The sequence below is a fragment of the Pezoporus wallicus genome, unplaced genomic scaffold (genome assembly GCF_028554395.1).
Source record: "Pezoporus wallicus isolate ANWC-B61680 ecotype Strahan unplaced genomic scaffold, APGP_CSIRO_Pwel_v1 contig_7985, whole genome shotgun sequence".
NCBI classification, from domain to species: Eukaryota; Metazoa; Chordata; class Aves; order Psittaciformes; family Psittacidae; genus Pezoporus; species Pezoporus wallicus.
Genome location: NW_026636538.1, coordinates 2,022,413 through 2,049,069, shown reverse-complemented (window position 1 = coordinate 2,049,069; position 26,657 = coordinate 2,022,413). Strand labels below are relative to the sequence as shown.

The following is a 26,657-nucleotide window of genomic DNA, read 5'->3' as shown; positions in this document are numbered from 1 at the left end:
CTTTGTTTTTGTTTTTGTTTTTTTTTTTCAAAAATTACAAGCAGCTAGGGAGGTTTAGGTATATTATACACCAAAGACTATATTTAAACCTGCATCAAAAAGAAAAAGGGGAAGGGGGTAAAGAAGTGCTTAAACATTTGAAATCATATTAAGTAGTTTGGTTATGAGACAATACAGTCTCATATACAGTTCAGTGCAATTCTACCTGTTGGAAAGGGTTAACTTCACATTTTATGGGTGTCCTGGGTTCAGCAGTAGCAGTCATTTTTCTCCTTCTTAGTAGCTGGTGCAGTGCTGTATTTTTGACTTTCAGCCTGGGAACAACACTGATAACACCAATGTTTTTAGTTATTGCTCAGTAATGTTTAGTCTGACCAAGGACTTTCTGAGTCTCGTGCTCTGCCAGGGATGAGGGGAAGTCAGGAGGAAGAAGAGACAGGGCACCTGACCCAAACTAGCCAAAGAGGTATTCCATACCACAGCATGTCATGCCCACTATATAAACTGGGTGCAGTTAACCAGAAGGGTTAGGTCATTTCTCAGTCAGGCTGGGTATTGGTCGGTGGGTGGTGAGCAGTTGTATTCTCTTCCCTTGTTGTTTTCCTTATTATTATTATTGGTAGCAGCAGCAGTGATTTGTGTTATACCTTAGTTACTGGGCTGTTCTTATCTCAACCTGTGGGAGTTACATTCTTTTGATTCTCCTCCCCATCCCTCTGGGAGTGGGGGGATGAAGCGGGGGGGGGGGGGGGGGGGGGGAAGTGAGCGAGGGCTGCGTGGTTAGTGAGCGAGGGCTGCGTGGTTGAATTGCCAGCTGGGTTTAAACCACGACAATGGGCTATCTTGTCATGCTATTCCTCTTTCATTTACATTAAGTATACCTATTTGAAATATTTCATAATCACAATAGAACAGAATCTTTGAGGGAACTTGCATGCAAAAAAGCCTGAAGCATTTATTCAGTTCTAGGGTCAGAGACTTGCTCAGTAGGGTGTTTTTCAGATCCCACTTGTGGAACACCTAAATTCCACTGAAATCCTCATACAGGAACCTGAATTCCTTCTTTGTATTTAGCTTTTGCTGACCATAACAGAAATGTGACTTTATATCCTAGAGTACCCCCTCAAGCCAACAAAGGAACTAACATTCTGGGAGTAGACTCTATTCTATATCTTTTAATGTCTTTTCTCCTTCTACCCAGCCTAATTATAAACTTTTCCCTAATTGTGGGAACATGTAGCTGCCTTTGGATTTCTGGGCCCTGGCAGTAGGAGGAAGCAAAGAAGGCTGTTACCAAGGCTGCAGGTTGTGTTTCTGGCACACTGCAGTGGGGCTGTTTATACATGTATGGATGCAGAATTATTTGGTATGTGATGTAAATCCATTGGTCATTAGTCATATGTTTGGGGATTTAAGGCAAAATCCCACATGGCTGGAGGCTTTTGCTAATGTAGGAGAAGACAGAATATCATTTTGGACTAAGAACTGCCTAGGCCAGTCAAGAAAAGAGCATTTAATTTCTATTCTTGCTACAAGCATCCTGAAGTTCCTAGTTCACAGGCATCTCTTTTGGGACCGTATCATCAGTATGCCTGATATCCAAGTCTGCTTCAGGGAGATCTGCATCAGCAAGAGAAGTATTTGCTTACTGCTCAGCTCACCCCATGCATTGTTTACAGTGTCATAGCAACGCCCCTTTGCTGGGAGACATGCAGCAGAGGCAGGCTGCCCTGGTGCAGACCAGCACTCACCAGCCAGGTCCAAGAACTCTGCAGCTTCTATTTCTGGTCTGCAGTAAAGGATTTCACCTTTGCAAATGAGATTGTAATCTTGTAGATGTGGGTGCTGGCCCTTACGTGTGTAGATCCAGGATGCAGTCGAAGAGGCTAACCACTGGTATGTAGTACTTCCCACGCAGGGGGATGGACCGAAACTATGTCAGACAGGGGGTCTGACCCAAGGGTGATTGTCTTAGGTACAGAGATGGTGATACAAAAGGGGGGGATTTTGAACTGCTAGGTTTAAATTCAGTAAAATTCCTTCATCTCAAGACAGAACTTTATTCCCTTCAGATGTAATCACGGAAGGCAGAATACTCTTCTAGAATGAGTGAGATTTTGATATCTGGTAACACCAACAATCACATTTTTAAAATTTTATCATATGATTCATAACATTTGCTCTTCGAGGCTCCCCCAGTCTCATAGAAATCTATATTTTCATTAAAAACCAGCAAGATTCTAGTAATCAATTTTGCAGAGCAAAGCTGACAAGTTAACTGATACGTATGAGAAATAATCTAGTTAAATAATACTTGAATTATATTTAAATCATTCTTGTGGTAGATTTTTTATTTAATCCTTTTATCCTTTTTATACATGGGTCAACATTACTGCATGTTCTTAGAGTTTATTTTATTTCCTCAGGCTAAGTTATTTTATTTAAGAATATCCAGGAAGGTTGTCATGCCTCACTACTTTTTGTTTCTGTTCAGTAATCATAGTTGAACAAGCTTGACTGTATTGCTTGAATAACATATTTCATTTTTGTATTTCAGAGCCTCCATGTATAACAGAAGAAGTGTTTGTAAGTATGCTTTATAAAGCTTGATCATTCATTTTGTCATGCAACTGTAGAACACAAAAAGCAAAAGACATTTTTGGAAACTGTTGCCTGATTTCTCAATTCTTTCCTCTCTGTAAGTATGGAGTACTGAGCAATTTCTTGCTATTTTTCTCAGACAAAAAAAAAATTACTTAGTTTGAAAATAATTAGAATGTAAAAAGTAACAGGAAACTATGGAGAAGACGGATGGAAATGAAAAGGAAAGTGAAATATGATGAAGGAATGAAATCATGAGCTCGAATGTTCAACATGACAGGTTTAACAATCTTCTTTATCTTTTCTGCTCTTTGCTTCTAGCTCATTGTAGGATTTCTCTGTTGTTTGCCTTTTTTACCTTATTTGTTACTCTGTTGTTTTACCTTATTTGAAGTGGCACAAGCAATGGATGAGAGGAAATGGCCTCAAGTTGCATCAGGTGAGGTTTAGGTTGGGTATTATGAAAAATTTCTTCACAGAAAGGGTTATAAAGCATTGGAACAGGCTGCCCAGGGAAATGGTAATAAAGAATAAACTAAGTATTCAGAATAAAAAGAATACCCCCCCAAGAATAAAATTAGTCTTTAAAACTAATTTTTGTTGTTGTTGTCTGAGAAAATACTATGAAATGACTCATTACTCCATACTTACTTGTTTGTAGTGGTAAATACCTCCAGAAGGAGTCACCATCCCTGGAGGTATTTAGAAGATGTGTAGACATGGCACTTAGCGACATGGTTTAGTGGTGAACTTGGTAGTGCTAGGTTAATGGTTGGACTTGATAACCTAGAATGTGTGAATATGCAAGTGCAACTATGCTTTCAAATGAAAATAAGACTGACCCCAAAAAAACCCTTCAAACACCAGAGGACAGTATATTGTGCATAGATGCAGTAAGATCAGTAAGTAGCAAAGCTTGCTTTAAAAAGATCATAAACATTTTATTGATTAATCAACCACTGTGTTTACATTTCTTGCTGTTATATGAGACTGCAGAGAATTATATCCTTAGCAAATTAAAAACACATGTTACCTGTATATTCTTAAGGAGCTTATACTTCAGCCAGTAATAAATGAGTTGTTTTGAGTAAGTCTTTCAACACAATATTTTAATGAGATATTATGATATCTGGTTGTCTTCAGATTCATGCTTATCAGTGTCAAATCTAATTTTGCATTGCCCAAACCAAACATAAGGCACACTGAAGCTTGTTTAGATTTTTTTTTTTCTGTTGTTATTATTAATTATGTTAACACTTGCTGAATTGAGATTTCTGGGTCTGATTGATTGCCTAGTGACATTAGGGAGAGGATTTTCTGTTGACTTCAAAATGTTTTGGGTTAGACACTTTGGTAAATTCTCCTATTTAATCAATGCCCTAACATCTCTAGGTCCATGGTACTGCAAGTGCATTGGACCGTGGTCCTGTGATCCAAAAACCCCACTATCTCCGTTATGCAGGAAACATTGCTTTCAGTGTTGTATCTTCCAGGAATAAACGTGAGCTAACTTGCCTGTCCTGTATCACTCCCAGCAGCAATCACAAATGCCAAGGAATAAGTGTTGTCAGGTTAAAGCCAGACAAACACTTTTAACTTAAAGAGAAAAAGGATTTGTCACAAGACCTTTGCTGATATTCGTAAATACATTTGATTTGGGTGAATTCTCCTTGTGTTGCAAGACAGGAATAATAGAATATTCAAGAATCTGAAACTATTACAAACATTTAGGAGTCTTCATTATATTGAAGATAGATTTCTGAAGACCAATGAAATAATGTTCTACTTCTGTCTTCCGTTGAATGGAAATGGGGGCTTCGTGATTTTCAGCAGCGAAAAACATTGATTTCTACTGTGCAGTTTTTGACTCTGATTAGCAGGATTTATAATGTAGGGGTCAGAACAGGTACAAAACCCACCTGCAGATGTAGTCTTTACTTCTGACGAGGTCAACAGGAAACATTTCAGTTCTGTCAAAGAGATGGCATACACTGCTTGCTGGTGAGCCAAATTATAGATCAGTGACCTCCCTTTTATTTCCAAACATCTGCCAAAACATCTCCAAGCAGCAGTGTGGAAGCAGAAGCAGGCTCTAGTGAATGTTTAGACTCTTCTTCTTCCCAGATGCAAGAGAGAAAGGTTTAATGTTGGGAATTTCTAGACTCTTCGCTTAATGCACATTTTTTCGAAAGTAAATGAACAGATTTCCAGCACTTAGAAGCTGTTGGGTTTATGAAGGCTTTATCTGTAAATTTCTTGGCAAAGGATTTACCTTCATGTGTGTTTTTAAATTGCTAAGGGCCTCAGCAATGTGCAATGGCTGGAATACAACAACGATGCAATGATTATATTCTCAAAAGTGGGAAACAACATTTTGCAAAAGTTTACATGTCATATCTCATGGAAAAAACATTGAGGCAATAGTGCATTCAAACCATGTTAGTGCACATTAGTACAAGCTTTGCTTTGTGTTTTTTTTTCTCCATAGGAGGAATTCTTAGCCACAGATGATACGCTTGTGGAATACTTTAATGAATTTTTGAGTCTTCCGGTAAGTACCTTACAGAAATCCCTTGCAAAATATAAGAAACACCTGACTAAGATTAAATCAGCTTAAAATATTTTGCATTTTTCTACTGGGTAGTTAAATGACTTATACAATATATCTGTATTTTAATGGTAGCAACTCTTATTGTTTAATGTTATTATCAGTGTCAGGAAAAATAACAGTATCTGCACTTCTGGGGACAGATATTGTCTTGTAAGTTAACATATTTAAATCATGGCGCACTAAAATAATATGGATTGGAAATGAAAAAAACACATAAATACTTATTTAAATAGTATGAGGAATCCACATCTACTCCAGTATCACAACAAGCCAGCATAACAAATGTTTGTCCTTTTGCATTATTCTGGCAGTGCACTCGGTGATTAATAAACATTTTAGCTCAGAAACCAATTCTGTTTCTCTTCATGGCTGTGCAGGTCTCAAAGGTGGCATGCCTCTTCCTCTCCCATCTGCAGCTGGAAGGATGCAGCCTTACACCGTAGTTTGTGTGCTGATCTGGTTGCAGCTAGACCACTGTACCCAGTGCCCTATATTTAACCAGTTGTCCTATATTTTTCTCCTTTTCCTCATCAACTACCCTTCCTCCCCACACTGTTGTGACAGATGTACTGTCCTGCTCCCTTGACATGGCAGCCTCAACTTCATTTTAGTAGTCTTGGCCCTGACTATCCCCATTCTTTCCGTCTCCACACCTCACATCCCTATTCTCCCTCAAAGTGGCACAGACCTTTCCACAGCATAACTCATGGCTCCCGTGGGGTCTGATCTGAGGCAGAGCTGTCCCATGGTATGTGCCCTCCCAAAGCACTGCAGTCCAACAGGCTGTACTGTGAGAACATACACCTATTTCTGCAATTTGCTTGGCAGGAACCACCACCAGCATTAGGAAGGGGCAGTATATTTTTTGATGCTCCTTGGACTTAAGACTATGGTGTAGCCACCATTGGAATAAATTGTTATGATTCAGGCTTATCAAACTGAACTAGACACAGATGTGCTCTCTAAGCCACATCACAGATTTGTGTAAAAGTACACATAATGGGATTTGCAGAACTAAGGATGGCAGAATGGACTCTCCATACCTATTTTTTATCTTAAAATAAAATCTGGAGGTATTAACTCTGTATCAGAATGTGGGGTTTATGCACAGCAGCGATACTGACTTCCCTGAGGAGACTCAGCCTTTTCATATTTTCACCACACTGCAAGATTCCTAAGAATAATTTTTACAAAGCTAGGGAGACACAGATGGAAGAAAATGTGTGTGAGAGGGCTGTTCCCCCCCCCCCCCCAGCCCTTGCAGCTGTTCTAGAATATCTGTCTAAGTCTAAGCCTAACTACATAGCTTTTAAACCCAGGCCTCCTTCCTTGTGCCAGATTGTTCTTAGCACAGGAATACCATCCTCCATGCCTTTGCTGCTTATTTGGAAACTATGCTTCAAGTTTTCCTCAAATCACAAAGGACAGAGTGGGTAAGAAGTTCAGCTTCTTAGTTTCTGGGTCTCCCTGGATGTGCACAGATCTCAAAACGTTTATTAGAGGCCAAAATTCTCCTTGGCCTCAGAGGGCTCCTCAGCCCCTAGTCTTGGCGCAGCTCAGCAGCTCTGAACTGCAGTGATTGTCCAGGCATTCCTGACCGCTCTGGAAGCCCACAGAAAAGAGTTTACAGACACTCTTGAGTAAACACTGTTTTATGCTGGTAATCTTGTTAGGTTTCTAAGATGACACATGGTCTCTATTCTATATATTGACATATCTTCATGAAAGCATGCTCTATTAGCTACTTTTATCCGTAATGTTCTCATAAATGTTTTTATTTTCTTTGACCTTTTCCTGAGGATTTACCCTCTTCAGGATTAAGTTCTATTAATGCCTGAGTTCTGTGGTTTGAATACCTTATATTCCCAAGTTCCTTCTCCTTCTCAGAAGGCTTCTACTAAAACACCACATTGAAATTTCCATTGCTTTATTCTTGTTGTATTTATATGCAGTTGCCTGGGAACAGTATTACCCAGGTGTGCTAGTAGTTAGGCAACAAGTTAAACTGAAAATATTGTGTGACTTGATACCAGAAATCAGGGGTAGCATATGCTTATTTTAAGGGACTGCCTCTGCATTGATTTATAATGCACCGGTAGTGTATGGAAAATTGTATTACTGGGGACTTGCTGTAGCAGCAGCAGATCAGGGTTGTTTTGTTTTTTTTTTTCTTTGATTTACAGTATATCCTTTAAGTGATCCTGTTGTTATAATAATATTCAATACAATCTGACATGAATATCTAGGTACTCCAAAGCTCTATATACTGTAATGAAGGATAGTTTGTACAGAAAATACTTATGAAAGATAAAATAATACAAAAACCCTCATGAGGGCACTTGTTGCCAGTAGTACAATGACTTCACAATAGCAGAAACCAATTACGTGACACACAATCTAGTAAGTAATCTAAAATGAAAGATTTGAGAGAAACATTGGCAAGAATACACTTCCATTTCTAGCCTGATAGGCATCCCTACAGTTTGAATCTTTTATCCATGTATCTAAAACATCCAGTTTTAATATATTCACCCAAGAATGAAAATTCAGAAGCCAGGAATGAAAATTCAGAAGTCAAGAATGGCCATCCAGCTCAGTGTTGGAGGCTTCAGTAAGAAAGTGCAGTAATGTCAACTTTTTTCTCCTGAACTTTGTAAGCTGACTGCTACTTGTTCTACTCCAAGTCCATGCTGTGGCCTTACCTCGTAATTTTCCAGTTACCACTGATCCTGATGAAGGCACACTCCTCCTCTTTGCAACCTCAGGGAGTTGCACTAGCAACGAAAGTGCTAACTGTACTTCATTTGAAGCATATTCAGGAGATGACACTTTTGGTGGCAAATCCCTGGCTGTGGGTTTTGCTTGCAGCAGAAAGCTACCAAGGGATCACAGTTTCATCAACTTCAGATTTGAAGACTACTTCTTTTGAAATTGTTCTCATTATAAAAGCTCTCTGCTGAGTAGTCAGGATCCAGAATTTGGTGCAGGTGATGATTCTGAAAACAATTAAAGCCCAAGTAATAAACTTTGAGTGAATTGGTCTTTCTGAAAGCAGAATGGTCCTGAAAACCTGGTGCTCTCAAGAGCAGAAACAGCCCTGATCTACAAAGTAGCAAAAGATGGAAAGGACAGAAAGCAATCCACTGTGCTGTATAGTTCCAGCCCTTCTCTGTTTTGAAGATGGCTGTGACTAATTTGATGCATCAATGCATCAATTCAAAGCATCAGTGCATGCTCATTAGTTTCCTCTTGTCTTTTCTAGGTGTGTGGAGGGAGGTTGCAGGTGCCAATGCAACCTCCCTTAAAAAGGCTTTACATTAATAAGGCCCCACATGCATATTATGTCAAGACTCAGGACTAGAACTTGCTTGATATCTTTGACATTCAAGAAAGCAAAAGAAGCATGTTTTACTTTTTTTCTTGTTGATAGTGGGTTTATTCAAAATGTTAATTAGATTGTGATACGTAATTGTGACCTGTGTCTTACCCATCAATGGAAAGGAAATCCTGGACTCATTAAAGTCAAAGGGAGATTTGCCACTGGCCATCTGCAGTGTGAATTTTCCAGATACTTCATAGAACTGCTCAAATTCTCTTCTGGTCTGGACTCTCACTGACATTTAATTATGCTACACACACCCCTGTCTTAAGGAAGTTTTGGCAAAGCTCCTTGATGAGGCCTCTATTAATTCCCACCCTTTCAAGGCCTTAACCTAAGAGGCAGCCAAGCTGTGGTCATTCTATTTCTCCTGGAATCTAACTGCGTTGTTTGGGGCGGGATGTAGTGAACGTATTTACACTTTGTTAACTGTATCTGAAGTTATCTGAAAACTGTTAAGGCAGAGAACAGTGAGATTTATACGCCTGACATCCTCGTAACATGGTGATGGATGCTGTTTTGGTTCCTGTTTTGGGAGGACTGAGAGAAATTTGCCTTCCCTTCAGTTAAATGTATAACTTCAGGTTTCAGAATTATGTATTCTATTTATTCTTCAGCTGAAACCATATTCAATGTGCATTTGACAGTTAAATTTCTTTGCTGTCAAAAATGTACATGCAATGGTTTATTTATTTAATAGTATTGCTGTAATACAATCTGAAAACTGCTTTTTGTTGTTTGCTTGGAGATTTTTTTCTGATGCTGAGGTTACCACACTGAGTTACATTGTTCATACTGAGTTCAAGGGGAGAATTGTCTGAGTGAAACAGTTTGCAAAATCAGCAGACCTCTTATTTGTTGGTATTCTCAAGTCCTAGTTGATCCTATTTATTGTGTTAAATTCATAATGTATGAATCCCAAGCTTCAAGGCTCCTGCCAAACCATATTTATTTTTTCTTAACATCTTGAGGTATAATTTGTCTCTGGAGTTTTCCTTTTCCATCTTCAAGGGATCAAAAATTGGCCCAAACTAGAGAGAGAATGATACACTTAGTCTTTCCTTAGTGTATTTTACTTGTCTGTAAAAAGCCAAAACACTTGCCAAATGTGGGGTAAGAAAGATATTTCTTAATATATTAGATTGGCATGGATGACTTTTTCCCCTTCCTTCCTAGTGCAGGTTATTACCCACTCATTGACACAGGCATCTTCACTGAAGAGATTCATCATTATTGCAATGACCTAGAATATTGGTGGTGCTATAAACCTCTCTCATTACTGTCCTGTGAAACACTGTATGATTGTACAGGTCTTGGCTTCTGTGGAAAAGGTTTTAAGTTCACTACAGGGTATTGAACAGGGTTTTTTTTGTTTTTTTTTTTGTGGCTTGTAATGTGTGGGAATGGTTAGATAGTGTGTTTTGCTCCAAAGTTCTTCACATACCAGAAGGGAAATGGATTGACTGATCCTCTCTCCTTTATTGTAACTGGGAAAATGTTATCTACAAGAAATCACACTTTTTTTTTCTGTTCTCATTTGATTTTTTTGTCTTAACATTATCATTTTATTTTTGTGGCTGGGATGAGTTAAGGAGGTCAGGACTTACCTCTTCTTTTATTATGCTTATAAAGACATTCTGATTTATCATTCTAGTTTTTCTAAGTAAGCAAACTATTCCAAACTATTCTAGAATACTTTTATACGATCACTTTATGAGATGCTCTCTCTAGTAGAATTTGATATCTGTACAGAATCATAGGTCACTCAGGCTGGAAAAGGCTTTGGGGAGGTCTGTAGTCCAGCTTCCTGCTCAAAGCAGAGACAGTGCTTTAGTATTGAAGCCAGATTGCTTGGTACTTTCTCTTGACCTTGAAAACCTCCAACAACTGATTTCATAGTCCCTCCGGACAGCATGTTCCAATGCTAATCATTCTACACACAATACCTTTTTTCTTATACCCAGTTGAGATCTCTATTTCAGTGTATGACCATGGTCTCTTGTCCTCTCACCATGCACCTCCACAAAAAGCCTGGTCTACTTTCTCAGTAATCTTGTAAGTACTTTCAGGTTGTTGCTAGGTCCTCCTAGAGCTGCCTCTTCTACAGGCTAAATAAGCCCTCTTCCCTCAGCCTGTCCTCACAGGGAAAGTGCTCCAGCCTCTGACCAGCTCAGTGGTCTTCTGCTGGACTTACTTGAATATGTGAACATTCTTCCTGTACTGGGAACCCAAGACTGGATGCAGTATTCCAAATGCAGACTTATTAGCATCAAGTGAAGAGGATCTACTGGCTACTTTCTGACTGATACAGGAAGTATGTGATGGCCTTTTGATGTTCTTAGGTGTAGGTAACTACACCTTCGTCCTAACCCCAAAAGTCTGGACAAGAACAACCTTTTTCAGTCAAGTATGTAGTGTATGAAGTTTTAATCTTCTTATCCTATCAGTGTATGTTCTTTGTTCCTCCAGTATATTTGTCTTACAAAGGATTTGTAGTCAGACTCCTAAAACAACAACACACTTTACATTTGAAAAATTGTCGCTTGCATCTGTTTCACTACATTTAAGTTTTTGTGTGTTTTCTGTTTAGGTAATTAGAATGTATACTGAAAAAATGAGATCTAGAGTAAGTTATGAGGGATTAAGTAAAAATAGATGTGTGTGATAAACTAATGTTGTTGCTTAGTTTTCAAAGTTAAACAACATGGAACTAAAACAATCTGATCACATCTAGTCACGTAGCCCTGTATTATGGAATTTGTACTTTGTTTGCTTTTTTCCACAAGCAAGAGAGTTTCAAATCTTGAAAGACTGATGCACCTTGTTTCTTAGTGTACTTCTGTTTCTTTTTTTAAAAACATGAAAAAATAAATAGGGAAGAATACATTTGGAGGTTATTAAGGTTGCACAGTTAGTCACATGAATATTGTTAGCAGCCCAAATTAGGTTTGAAAGTAAATTAAATATACACATAGCAAACTGGGAGGAGGTCTGAACGAAGTACAGAGAAATCTACTACACATAAAAGGCTCTTTAAAATGCTGTTCAGTACATCTGAAAAAACCTCCAGAATACCCTGGAGAAAATTAATGCTAAAAGAGGCACAAGGTGTCAGAGAACAAAAACCAAGCCACGATTTCAGCTGAAGTTAGGTAACTAAACAGACCAATGCAATTCAATGCATGGCTCTGAGCAGTGACAGTCTGATGTCATAGGCACTAACCATACACTTAAAGCTCTCACATGCTACATGTTTTGCCAGGCTGAGCATCCACAGTGAGACATTATGGGATAAGCAGGGAATGTTGTAACCACATGTTGCAGCCACGTGATTCGATCCTGGGCATTACTCTACAAGACTTTGATCAATAAAGGGGCTTCAAACAGAAGCAACAAAATAGCTGACACTGACATGGTTACTTTGGACTTCTATAGGTGTGGAGAAGAATAAAATTGTCTGTGATATATTTCTATAATATATGTAGCATGTATTCAGCATCTATAGTATGTATATGAATTATGTCTATATTCTTATACATGTGATATATAAAAAGTTCAAGGAAATTAAAACCACAGTGCTTGAAAAAATAAAATAATCTTATTAAGTGTAGGCGAACGACAACTGTACAAACACCAGGTGGGATCATGTCTGGAATAAAGCCAAAAAGAATTTTGGCAGAGGGTCTGGATACGGCCAGGATTTTCTTCAGTTCTTAAATACAACATGCCTTCTTGTCTTCCAGCTCTGTGTGGAGATGCTTATATGCTCTGCTTGTATATCATCTCATATTCACAACTGTCTTGGGTATCCTCCATTACTTGTAAAATCCATCCATATTTTCCCTCTTAATTTTAAGGAAGAGCATTTGAAAGATAGTCTTTCAGGGAAATACCTAATACCAGAGCTCAAAAGATGAAAGATGACTCTGTCTTAATGTGTACACATGCAGTGTTTTTTTCTTGTTTTTTTTTTGTTGTTGGTTTTTTTTTTTTTTTGAGTTGACAGAAGTCACAGTTATGTAGCAGAAGTAGAAGTCTGGTCAACCTCATGTCTCAGGCACTATCTGAACTGGTGATGTATAATAACTCACTACAAGCCTTAAAAGTTCTGGTAGGTATTTGACCTAAAAGTAACAATATGGTGAAAAGCCATTCTTACATATGGAAATTTTCAGTTTCATCCTCTTCAAATGCATCTCATTTAAAAGGTCTGCTTCATTGCTAATCTTTTCAAGCCTTGATTGTTTGTGGCAATGAATAGGAGAATAGCACTGGAGATCTGATCCTGTAGGTAAGTAGTCCCCTGCTGAACAGTTACTAAAGTCACTGTGAATGATATATTCCAGACATCTGTGTACTGGGTCTATTATTTGCATATGAAAAAGAATGGTCTGTGATCTAGAATGAATTAACATTCTTCACAATTAAGCGTAGCTGAGATAAAAAGTAGGAATGCATTGGAAAACTACACAGCATAGAGACTAAAGAACAAGAATACAGCAAAAATTATTATTCCAGGCCCCAAACAAAAGTTACTGCGGGCAAGAGAAGGAAACCTCATAATACCAGGTTGCAACCTGTAGGATGCTCCTATACTATAAAAATTAACTTTCTTACATTAAAAAAGTTCCCTTATTACAATGTAATAAAATTTCCAAATATTTTTTTTGCAGACATTTGCCCAGACAGTTAAGTTTAACTCTGACTTTGGGGTTTTTGAAGTTGTTAATGATGCCCCACAATGCCTTGAAAGCCAGCTGAAAAAAAGTCTACATGAGCAGAAATCTCCAAAGCCCATTTATGATGCTCTAAGGAAAGTAAAGAATGATGGGCACCTCTCCAAAATGCGCACTGCTTCTCCAACCTTCAATATTGATGCAAATTACAACACTATGGTAAGCATCTTATAGCCCCTGAGTTTATATTTAGATCTTACTGTAGAGATACTGGCAGTAGTTTTTGTTGTGTTTGGCTTGGTAGCTTGGGAAAAATGTTAATTTATGTTAGGAAAACATAATGATGGGCCAAATTATGCCCTGCAATGCACATGTGTCTAGCAGACAAGTGAATGGAATTACAGATGTACATCCTGTAGCACAGAATTTTGAAGATTCCGTAGGGCAGGATTCAGTTGTGTGGTCTGAATACTTTTTAATATTAAAAGAAAAAATATTATGACAACAGTTACTTTACTAGTGATCCCTGGAATGTGCAAATTGACTGAAACTAATGCATCTCAGTCTTTCCTTATTAATTAATTTCCTTGTGTGGCTATGAGCTCATCTGTGGTCTGGCAACACATAAGTCTGTCTTCTATTAATTCCCAAAGGATTTACATGGTTACCATCAATTGAAATGGCCAGAGAAAACAATCTTTGGCAAAAAGAAAGCAAAATTAATGGAAAGATAGGTTGGATTTTAGAAAAATAATCTTGTTTTTGACTTGCCCAGACATTATCGATTTTGGTATTCTTACCTGTTTACTTTACTTTCAGGGCTTTCTTCAGCACCAAATTATTCAGGTTAAAATCAGGAGTTGAAGCACCATATGCACCTGAAAGAATACAAGACAGTATAATTAGTTGTGGGACTTTACCTTTAGGCAACAGCTTTTGAGGAGAAAAAAACGTTTCACTGGGATACTTGGTTTATTCTTTTCTTGCTTACTTTGCATAGGTGTGACTGCTGTGACTTCAGTTTGTTTCATTCAAGGCCAGGCTAAGGTATTTCTGTATTTTTAGAAGTGGCTGCTCTAAATTATGTCATAGCTGGAAAGCTGAGAGAAAAGCAAGGAGCTGTAGCAAACTGCTATTTTGCCTAGTATAAGCTTAATTATTTTCACAAAAGAAAACAGTGTTGAGAGAGGTCAAAAGGCAAACATGTTTAACAAAGTTATAGTAATGTGAGATAGCAATTATCTGCATCTAGACTGAAAAAATGCTGCAACAGCACAAGGCTCACAGGCATCCCTACCATGTTAAATAATTATTTTCACAAATATTTTGCTTGAGAGCACAAAACTGGAAGAACTATTCTTGATTTCTTACTTTCTCTCAGGATTAAACTGAGGAAACATTGTGTGCTTGTGCAAGTGTGGCTAACACTCTGTGGGATAACATTACATCACTGCAACTGTGGATGGCCTTTCTTGACAAATTCAAAGCCATTTCACTATTGCTTACATCTTTCATGTGGTTTGGAGCAACACAGCTCCTATATTATTTAAGAATACATTGCTTTCTCTGGGCCATTTTCCATAGATGATGGTCTTTTGTGGAGTGATACGCCTCAGTATGCTTTCTTCTTGGGAGAAAAGGCTGAAGTTTTTTCTTATTTTTGACTCCTTCACTGGGTAGGTAACATACATTCCTCACCCAGTTGATAATGCCTTGGCATCTCAAGGCTGAACTGGAACAACATGGCCTGCACACCAGCATATCAAAAATTGTTACTGCAACTACACAAGGTGAAAGAAGCCAGCTTCATTCATTGTGCTACGCTGTGACAGAACCAGAAGAAGTCATCCCAGACCAACTGCATCAAGTAGTTCAGTTCAGCTCAAATAGGATTTGATCTTTCAGGCATCAGCTGATGCTAGCCTTTTTCCTTTAACTTTCTTCACACTGACTGAAGAGACTAACAGTTGCTTTGAATGTTACATTGCTACAAAAAAGTAGCAAGAGGCCATCACTGGCACATTTCTAACGAAAATGAGCTATGGTTGGAGAATCCTAGTAGGCATTTCAGGCTACAGCTTGAATTTAAACAAATCTTACCTAAGAAATACACCTACAGGTATTTTTCTCTGTATTTTACTTCCCTCTTAGACTGTTACAAATTTACAGATAAGCAAAAGTTCTCTGCACGTGTGCATGCACACTTGCAAATTATTGATACAGAGGTAAATACCTTCTTATCAACAGTCAAAATCAATCTGGTGTAAAATACATTAAGAAAATAAACCTGCTGAGCTGGGTAGAATTGATCACAACTATGGAAAAAACCTGGCTGGCATCCCACATACCTTACTTCAGAGAAACCCCAGTTCAGCAAAACACTTAAGTATGTGTTTAACTTTAATCAAGGGAAGTTAAACACATGCTTAAACTTAAACACGTGCTAAAAGCTTTGCTGGATTGAGTCCCAGCAAGGCCTAAGGCTGACTGGGTAAGGAAGCTAACCAAGGTAACAAAACTCATCAGATTAAATGTAGCATCTTTCTCTGGGGGAAGGGGAAAGAGTAGAGATTTTTTTGTTCTGATAGTATATATAATGTTGTGTACCAGCCATGTACAGACACAAACATGAATCACTCAGATAAAAAACCTGGGCTGTTATTCAGTAAATACGTAAATATTAAATGCCAAAATAAAGAGACAATCTTTTGTATTTCAAAAAAGCTTGTCAGTTACCAGAAAGAGGCATACACTGTGTGGTTGGGACTAATTAGTCTCTATCTCCACAAATTAGTGTATGAGCCACTGCCAACATAAGCTTTTCATATTTTGAAATATTTTCTTCTCTCTAAATGAAACCACCCACATTCTGAGTAATTCAGATTTTTTTTAATCCCCTACAGATATATATGAGGCAGAATAACCCTTGTCCCTAATGGAATATTAGCTCATGGAAATAAAATTTAAAATGTAATCTACACAACTGATAATTTGATATAGCAAGTAGCATTCATCTTTGCCCCAGCTTCACCTGTTTTTATGGACAAGAAGAGTTACTGCATTCTTCCAAACCATCAGTCTCACTTTCACTAGAAGGAAAAATGCACCTCAGATAAATAAAACAGCTCATCCCCTAAGAATGGAAAAAGTACACTCTTAAAAAAAATATTGAAGTATGCTGTGTGTCATTTCTAAGGGAAACAGCTATGGATCACTGCGGTCCATAGTCAGAGATCTTGCTCTCTGTGTAAGTTCTTAGGCATTGTTTTTGTTTGCTGGCTCTGTATTGCTCGCTGTTCAACACATCCCTTTCACACCCCAGACCACTCTTTGGAAGCACCTCCCTTTCTGCTTTGATGAGGCACTGATGCTTGGGCTGCCTAAGCAGAAATCTGTTTCCAGCCCGATTCATAAAATACTTAGGTTTCCATTATAAGTGTTACTTTGTGCAATGCAGTTCTGCAAAGCTCTGACATAAAAGTGAGAATCGTTTTAGCTGATAGGCTTTTTATTTGTTTGATTTTGTTTTTAATATCTACAGCTCTCTGATTCTCAGAGTCTAATTTAATATAAGGGTTTCTTAGTCTTCAGATTCTTGAAGAAAAATAGTGGGTTTTTATAAAATGTGATGAAGTCAGAAAAATTAGCTGTTTCCTGTTGCAAAAAAAAAAAAAAAATCTATTTTGCATTTTGATTTGTACAGCAAAAGCACGATCGATGCACATACTATTTCTGAAGAAAAAAAATCACGATTTGTTAAAAAAATTGTACGCTTATAGATGAAATCAGATTTAGACCTTTTTAGCTGTTGATAGGAAAGTAAATCAACTCAGTTATCCCAGCATGATAAAGGCTAAACTGGACCTCACTTGGAGTATTGTGTACAGTTCTGGTGTCCTCAACATAAAAAGGACATGGAACTGTTGGAGCAAGTCCAGAGGAGGGCCACAAGGATGATCAGGGGACTGGAGCACCTCCTGTATGAAGACAGGCTGAGAAAGTTGGGGCTGTTCAGCCTGGAGAAGAGAAGGCTGCGTGGAGACCTCATAGCAGCCTTCCAGTATCTGAAGGGGGGGCTATAAGGATGCTGGGGATGGACTTTTAGGGACTGCAGACATTAGACTGTAGTGATAGGAAAAGGGGTAACGGGTTAAAACTTTCCAATCTAAACTTCCCCTGTTTAAGTTTTAACTTATAAGGAAGAAATTCATTTATAAGGAAGAAATTCGTTTATAAGGAAGAAATTCTTTACTGTAAAGGTGGTGAGGCACTGGAATGGGTAGTCCAGGGAAGTTGTGAATGCTCCATCCCTGGTGGTGCTCAAGGCCAGGTTGGACAGAGCCTTGGGTGACATGGTTTAGTATGAGGTGTCCCTGCCCATGGCAGGGGGGTTGGAACTAGATGATCTTAAGGTCCTTTCCAACCCTGACTATTGTATGATTCTGTAACAACAATAATGTCCACTGCATATTTGTTTTCCTGAGAAAATGTCTCTGTAGAAGGGGATTGGAGTGAATCAGTTACATGGCAAACAAAGCAAGAAAGTCAAGAAAACTGCAAATCTTTGGCATTTCTTTTTTAATAGTGCCTTGATAGAGAACAAGCAATTCAGTGGATTAAGAAAGAAAGGCTTCCAGCATTTCTTGAAAGTGACTGTTATTTTGAATACAGGTATTACAATCTTTTATGCTTTTGATTTTAAATTTGTGTAGTTTTTCTCTTCTGTTTAATTTATCTTGACAGTACTCTTAATATGTTTTCTCCCACCTCTAGGTCTGTTTGTTTAATTTTAGTATTTTTGTGACCTGGATAAAGTAAAATCAGAGCCTTTTTTTTCACTCGGCTGTTTGTAATTTTCCTTGACCATGAATTACTGATTTCTGAATTTGTGTTCCACAGAGATATCATGGTAGTAATGCATCTTTCTCTGATCAGTATATAAGCCATGTAAGTGGAAGTTATGAATCCATAAAATCTATTTAGAAAAAAATAAGCCAGTCCTTTTTATTTCAGTTACTAGCTTTGTGTCTGTGGGACCCACTGTCAGACTTCCTTTTGCAAGGTTCTCTATGGGATGCTGTGGCATAGTTGGATGATGCACTGTTATATACCTGCTATATTTTTCCAGATGTCCTTTCAGCAGATGTTCTTCATGTATGCCTTTTTGAAGATCTGCCTCTACATCCTTCAAGGTTCTGTCTAGATCAAGATAAACCGAGATGCTAAAAGGGAAACTTGCATTTATAGATGAAGATACCCCAACCCTAGAATGAAATCCTATTTTCCTTCAAATAGTGAGGACAAATTAAACTGGGCATTCACTCATGGTCGTAGGCTCAGACATAGGCTTTGTTTTCCCTTCACATGCACCTTGGTTGGTTTTGTACTGCTTTCTAACTTAGCTAAGTTTTGCCCCAGTTCTTGAGCCCGGAACACCAACATTATCAACATATGGTCCTAAGATTGCCTTTTTTGAACATCCTGATGTTCACACTAACACAAGATAGCACCAGAGGGCTCTTCAGTCCTATGATGTCCTCAGACATCTGCCAGTTGAATACAATAGCGCCAGTTGTCAGTTGTCATCTGAAAGTTTAATTAGTATGATCACTCCTGTGGCATCACTGCTGGAAGATTGTTTGTATCAGGAAGTGTAGTGTCTGCTGATGATACCAGACTTCTGCAATCTGGAACAATAGTTCCATTTTAATGATCAAAATATTTGAGGGCTTCTTGGCAGGGCTTGGGACTGCATAGATACATGTAAGAGCATCCTGACAGAAACTGGTTTTACTGGTAAAGACTGATAATACAAGGCAGGTCACCATCTGTAAAGCTGGTGGACTACGGAATGGCAGTACTGGTGTTTATGAACATGACATAATATGGGTGAAATAGTATGATCTGTGAAATAACATGATCGATAATATGATCTGCTGATCATGACCTTCTCTGTAACAATTTATTTTTAGATGGGTCATGGGTTTTATTGCCTATTCTGGGGAAAAAAACCTCAACTTTTTCTCTGATTAAAAGCTAAAATTAGCTATTTTCTTGTCTCAACATTTAATTTCAGGCTAGCTAAATTGATATCACAGGTAGAATGGAGCAAGACTGGCATTAATTTCATTATCGATAATGACTACTATCCCTGGATAAGGAAGCAAGACCCAAGTCCTTCCCCTCCTGAGGAGGATGACACTTCGATGACTGTGAGAAAGTTAAATATATCGCTTGGAGTGGTAATATAAAAATGTTTAGTGGGTGTAACATCAAGATATATTGAATGCATTGGGTGAAATTATGTAAGTGAGGTCACAACATTATTGGACATCTGATTCTCTGAATATCCCTCATTTTCAAAGCTTTTTGTACTGCAGATGAAGGTTTTTGGTTTGTAATATAGCTAAAACACAAGCTGTGTTACAAGTATGCTCAGCTATCATCATACAGCTCTCTTCACTGGGAACTAATGGTACAGAAATCTACACAAACAAACTGCACAAAATGACTACAGACAGTAAGCTCTGCTCTCAGAAACACTGCAATAAACAGAAAAATTTGAATTGTTCTATGACATTTCTTTTCCTAGGCTACAGTTTCTCAGACAAAGGATTGTTTTACATTAGCAAAAGGAAGTGAATTAATGAAAACTACAGATTCATTCTCACATCCTATAGCTTCTAGTCAAACTCAGTGTTTGTCTGGACAGCGTGAAAGAGATGATTCATTAAGTGAAAAAGATAGTCTTCTGGGTAAGTAACAGAGGCTCAGCCATAGTATTTATAACAGAACTCTGACTAGGTGGAAAGAAAAGGCATTCCAAGAAATTGCTGCTAACTCGTTATATTCTATCAGACGATATCTTAGGTTTCAGACAGGGATTTGTTTCCACAGCCACAATGTTAAATGAAATTTTGAGCTACAAACCAAGAAATTTTGTGATAGTAGAAGTCTCTTTTCTTACATATTTCTGTTTCATAGATATCTGTAAGTTTCAGCTGTTTTTCTTGTTTGTTTTTCCATTTGATATGTTTTGAAAGACTTTCTTCATAGAATCATAGAATGGTTTAGGTTGGAAGAGACCTTAAAGATCATCTAGTTCCAACCTCCCCTATCCCTGCCTTCTTGTCTGGATTCTTTGGGTATTTGATAGTGTATGGTTTGTGTTGCAGCCATCATCTTAGGGTATTTATGAGAGGCACTTTCAAAGGCCTTCTGGCTGCCAATTTTTATGAATCTTATAGAATGTAATTGTGACAATCCTGTCAAATTCAACTGAAATTGTTCAGCAGGTTTCAAAGAGAGAGAATGCATGTGAGAGAACATAGAGATGAATTATGGACATACCTGCTTGCAGGTTAGGGACATTATGGGCATACCTGATAACCTTGCTTCTGTTAGGTAGGCAGTAGCAAGATGAACAGGGAAGTCTCAGCTTATGTTAGGAGTTCTCTGGCCCCAATTCTTGGGGGAAAAAGCTGCCGTTCCACTCTGAGGCTTGTTCTGATGGGACTATGGTGTCTAATGGCTGGATGGAAAATTGGAAGACATGATAACTCCAGAAGTCTGTCTTCTTCCTCAAACCTGTAAGGATCATCCCAGGATATATATTGCTGATGCATGGTTTATTAATGAAGTTATTGAAACTGCTTTTGTTTGCAGCTCATGACTTCACCACTAATTATTGCAGTGCTTTGAGCAGAGAGGTCACACATGCACCATTCTTGCAGAGCTTTTATGTAACTCTGTGTTGCAGTGGGCTGGGCGTAAGCCTACAGAAAGCCTCTCTGCCCTGTTTGCCTGAAGCTGTCCTGCAGTCAACAACATTTTGCCTCAGTTAATATTTTACATCTAAAAAAATTATTTTATAACATAGACCTTCATTTTCCCTGTGCTTATTATTCTTCTTTATGCTAATTTCATGGGAAATCCAGCATTTTTTGTCAGAATTTCTATTCAGGCACAGTATTCACCTGGTGTCAGGCACTGGAAGCAGTAAAGGGCATTAGTTAAGTTTCTCAGAGTCAGCCTGCAATTAGAAAGGGTTTGAATTCCTTGCTCACTGCTTCAGTTGGATCAAGGTTATCAATTAATGTCTTGAGCAAAACCCTGATCCACTTGACTTTTGATTATTCAAGAACTGTGTTTCTCCCTCCCTAATTGCCTCAGGTCCTGTTAAATCATTCTTTATGTTTCAATTTCACAGAAATGTGTTGAGAAGGTATAATTTTAGTTTGTCAAGTGAAAACATTTGAATGCAATTGTCTGTCTGTGACAATGGCCAGCACTAGTTAGATGAAGCTTCTTTTTTGGAGAAAGATGGAAAGAATGTTTAACTACCATTGCCATTTATTGACCAGGCCACCATAGATGGTTGCACTAGCTGATGACATTACAAATGTGAATTCAGTGGATCTGAGAGATTTAGCCCTTTTCTGTCGCAACCTTATGTAGGACATGTGCTCAGAGGTTGTATCAGTCTCCTCACTGACAATGTTTTGCCTACCTACAATAGTGATACAACACCTGCATCTTGGCTTTAGGGAAATACAGATTCAGTCTATTCTGTAGTTTAAGCACTGGATTGATATGAAGATATTGTAGAGCCACAGCTGAACTATGACTTTTTGTTTTTTCTTTATTTCACTTAGATTCTGCTGCTGTTCATAATACCTGTAGTTATTCTGCTCAGTTTTATAGGACTGACTTGTACAGTGACAGCAGCATTAACCTAGCTGAGCAGTATGCATAGTCAAGGTCATCTTTGTTGACATGCTCCAGAACTACTTGATTTGCTGAAAGTCTGGCAGAAGTAGAAAATGTATTTGAGCAAGTTAAATCAGTGAATTTCTTTCTCAGCAGACCAGGATGATGGGGCATGATTAATAGCATGGAGACACTGAGGGGCTGGGAAAAAAGGAATTAAATAGAGAAGTGTAGGCAAAAAAAAACAGGGCTGGTCACTGTTATAAACTTGTTAGTTACGAAATATTTTTAAATCTAAATGAGCCATTCCTGGGTGGCAGATTGGACTGCAGGATTATTAAATGTTTCCAGAGCCCTTGACATAATCATTTGTTTTGTTATCCCATGTATGTCAAGAATTTACCCAATTGACAGAGGCCTGTTTGATGCTTTAGTCTTTTCCAATAACCAACTTAAATAGACAAGAATTATCACTTACTAGTTTTCTCAGGCCTAAACAAAACCCAATCCTGCTACATACTGTGACTTTGATCACACTATGATCACAGGCTCAGGAAGAAAACAGACCTTGCAGCACAACAAGGTGGTTTAACAAGTGCTGAGGAGCTGGGTTGTTCAGCTGAGTAAACAAGACAATTAACTCCAGAGGAAGTTACTCCTGAACTCTCCTGCTCTGCTGGAATTCAACAGGGAATGAGTTTCTGAGTCATGGGGCTGAATTTCTAAACCCATAGCAACGGCAGAAGCTATTCCCTGCTCTGCAGTGTGACATGGTCTGATTGTTCGGCAGTAGAGCAATATAAAAATATATTTGCATTTTTTAACTTGGAAATGTTGATATGCAAGAGAACGGTCCTGAATCTAAAGAGTGTTCAATGATCTTTTCTGATTTAATGCAGAAGCAGGTTCCCTGTCTAAGGAAGCCCACCAATGGAGTTTCCTTCGCCCTTCAAGGAAAGCAAAAGCCATCATTTTAAGGAAGACATCCAGAGAGGCTGAGGAGGGCTCTTCTGTGGCCATTGCTGAACTACCTGCTCATACTCAGTTAAGAGTGTATGTAGACCCGAAATGGGACAGTGCAGCAAAAAAAAAAAAAGAACAGGAAAGCGTAACTATTCAGACACCAGGAGAATTCATACCAGATTATACCCAACTTGTAATGAAGGAACCTGCTTCAGAATCAACTCACCAGCCAACTGCTGACATTCACAATAATGTGGATTTCCACAAACAGCCTGAACTATTTATACATGAGCTATCAAATAATGAATTTGCCCGTGGCACTGCAGAGTCACTCCTTTCCCAAAGTTCTCCATTTTCTGTCTTGGACTCCCACAGAGATGTAAGAGAACAAGACACTGAAGAAGTAAGCTTAAAATCAAGTTCTGAAAGTGGTGGGTCAGACAGTAGAGCCTGGTGTATTAGTCACAGGACTTCTGATACTGGCAACAGACATGAGTTTGAGAGATTCAAGAAGTTCATTAAAGGAACACTTGGGGAGAGGTACTGGTGGCTCTGGATGGATATTGAAAGACTAAAGGTGCTCAAAACCACTACAAGGCAGCAAAGGTACTTCTCATTATTTAATGGTTATTCCCATTGTTTTAATACTTGTAACCCAGATGGATTAATGCAGGTTTTGAGATTTCAGAATAACTTGTAAAGTTTGAATAGTACAGACACATTTAAAGTAATCATGAGTGTCATAAGTTAGGAATGACTCGGTTGAAGCCGATAAAACCGTTTTTGCAGTCATGTTTGCAAAGCTTACATGAAGTCAAAATTACCATAGTATTATGGCATTGTTTAGAAAGAAATTTGGAAAACAGGTGACAATAAAAAAAAAACCAAAAACCACCCAAAAACTTAAATTCACAAGTAGGGCATTAAGTATAACAAACCGCTTTAACGAATGGCTCTGTGGAACTCAGATTGTCTATTCTAAAGCACTGTACATTTTACACACAACTTGTCTCTAATTTGTGGATTTTTTGTCTTTTGGCCTCTGCAATTTTCTATTAAAAACACTTTGCATGACAGCAGTTTAACCAGTAGGGTGATCTGTACTTGGTTCTGTCTAGCATTTGGTACATGCTTATATGACTATTTTTATTGACTCAAGGCAACTCAATAAGATGAAGAAACTGTATCTTTTGAGCAGTGGAGACTACTTCCTCAGTTCAGAAGTGTTACTCAGACTTAACTTGTTGCATGGAGATCAGTGGAATGTAAGGCATTTAAGACGGATTCAGCCTGAAGCAGTGAAACCTCTGCTTCTTTACTGGTATGAAAAAGTGAACATAATATATTTTCCTTTTCTTTAATAAGCTTACTAGGTTTATTTCACTTCACTTATCCCATGGCAATTATGGGGAGCAATGTCATCATAAATACTAGCAGATGTTGCATCTGAATTTTTAGTTGATCCTAAACTACACTGCAATCTGCTGACAAGTCAGGTAGATCTGTCTTACTGAGCCCGTTATTTTACTGCCAGAGCATCTGAGCTACTTTGTGTATAATTATCTTGGATACCATTCAAGTAAACTTTAGGCTGCAGGTTAGAGAAACCCCTCCAGGCATAGAAGGTTAATTCTGTCCTAAGCTATTCCCCATACTGCCCTTCTCAAGTTTCTGAGGATGCTCTGTGTATACATCTATGTGGAAATTGACCCTGAGACTTTACTCTTCAATGTCTGTCATACAAAATGCCTTTTGCTTTATTGACAGCTTAAACAAGGATACAAATTCTAACCTGTTTCCAAAACATAAGCTAATTTTTTGAACATATTCTCTCCTCCCCAAGGGGGTCAACAAATTGCAGACATAAACAAGTACCTGCAATTGTGAACTTTGCTGTGGAGCCTCATGAGAGTTGTGGTGTATGTTCTATGACCTACAATCCTTCCCTATTATTTGCTGTAGGATGGATGGGGCATATCCTACTGCAGACTCACACAAAGGCAACTATGTAATGGTGCAGAATTTGCAACCTAAGTTTATTTATGTTTGGCTTGGTTTTAGATTTGGAAGAGTGCAATGTCTAAACATATCTTTAACACTAAGTGCTTTTTAAATTTAGGTGCACATAGCTCCATATTTTGATACAGGAAACACCATTATGGGGGAGGGGAAAGAAGCCAAATAGCCCAGTATTTAATGTTTTGTGAAAGTTCTACTTTTTAGATTTGTGTTTTGTTTTGTGTTTGGGTTTTTTGTTTTTTTTTTTTTTTTTACCCTCTAGGGGTCCCAGATTTCGTGTCACTGATTCAACAGCAATACAAACTGCCAGTGCAAAACTGAAGATGTGGCACACATGCCAACAGAGACCAAGGGTGGACATTGATCCTTTTCCACATATAGTATCATTGCTACCATTGACACTTAAGTCTTGCATGCCCAGGATACCACCTTCCCTTTCTCAGGTAGGTAGGATCACAAAATAGAAAAACAAAGCCTTGTCCCATCAAAAATAAAGATAAAACTCCTTGAATTCAGTGGAATAAGAATATAGTACTTGATTCTTATGAAGCCAAGATTTAGCAAGCTGGTCTGTGGCAGATGCTTGTATATAAAAATGCAACACTATTTTACTATACTTTATGCAACAGGATGCTATAAAACAAGTCAAATTATCTTCTCAGTTACATCCTGGCTATTTCATAGGTCTTTTGGATTGAAATGTAAAATGAAGTATCTATTGGCACAGATTATGCCCTTCAACCAGTTTTATCTTAATTCAGATTAATCCTTACTTCACTGTAGTTACCCTGAATTTACCCATTATGTTTGTAAAAAGGACACAGTTCTTATCTTCTGTTGCCTGCATCCTTCAGTCAACTACACATGATTTTTGCTTCTATAGAGGGTCATAAACACAGACGTTTTTGTAGCATGTCACTTGCAGGTGGCTACTTCAGTTTTGACTCTTGCTTGAAAGCCTGAATTTGAGAGATAACTGCAATGAAAGCTCCTGGTTTTCAGCAGCACAGTGTTAAGGCTCAGGACAGAATGTACCTGGAGAAAGTGACTCAGGTCTGTGGTTCCAGTATCAAGAACCATGGATCTGTTCACACACGCATCTCTTACTTTGAGTTGGATAGTTTCAGGCTACAATTTTATTTTTTAGAAAGCAAATTCATGGAGATACTGGAGGAAAAGCAGTGGGACAGATTTCCTGTTCAGAAGAAGCTGGGTTCAGGAGCCAGATTCCTGCTGATCACAGCAGGAATGGGAGCCAGGCACAGCTGCCTCTTACAGAGACCCGTTCTGGCTTCACAAGGTGTGCTAATGATCCAGGACTAGCTGTAGGTTAGGCAGACAGGATCCTAACTCTGCAGGTTTTCCAGTCCCTGTTGAGTTCAGTACTTGAAGAAAATGATGACCTGGCACCCATGCACCTCACAGAATCAGCTGATGGACTGTTTCTTGCTGCTTTCCCTCCCCTCTCCTCCACTCCACTCCCCTTCCCATCCTGAGTGACTGTATCTATTTTACAGTGACCTACTTAAGGCAGTCCTAGTAAAGAGTCACAAAACATGTTCAGGAGCTTTTCACCTGACATCTGCTGTAATTTCTACCTGTTAAAAATACAGTTTTAAAGCTATAATGGTTATTACGATGTGCTGAAAAATCTTGCAAAATATTCAGAGAAGCTTTTTGCAATTTGCAGTTTTCCATA

The 26,657-nt window shown here is 38.4% G+C and overlaps 1 protein-coding gene across 1 annotated transcript in view; it reads left to right on the top strand.

Moving 5' to 3' along the window:
• The window catches only part of RGS22 (regulator of G protein signaling 22), a 71,737-nt gene that overhangs the window by 10,699 nt on the left and 34,381 nt on the right, over nt 1–26,657 (top strand). The window contains exons 2-11 of the mRNA XM_057400561.1: nt 1,837–1,896; nt 2,558–2,586; nt 5,090–5,152; nt 13,265–13,486; nt 17,853–17,938; nt 19,344–19,509; nt 19,860–20,022; nt 22,876–23,545; nt 24,099–24,260; nt 25,221–25,401. Of these exons, the coding sequence (XP_057256544.1) occupies nt 1,872–1,896; nt 2,558–2,586; nt 5,090–5,152; nt 13,265–13,486; nt 17,853–17,938; nt 19,344–19,509; nt 19,860–20,022; nt 22,876–23,545; nt 24,099–24,260; nt 25,221–25,401 (1,767 nt within the window). The 5' untranslated portion in view covers nt 1,837–1,871. The remainder of the gene's footprint in view (nt 1–1,836; nt 1,897–2,557; nt 2,587–5,089; nt 5,153–13,264; nt 13,487–17,852; nt 17,939–19,343; nt 19,510–19,859; nt 20,023–22,875; nt 23,546–24,098; nt 24,261–25,220; nt 25,402–26,657) is intronic.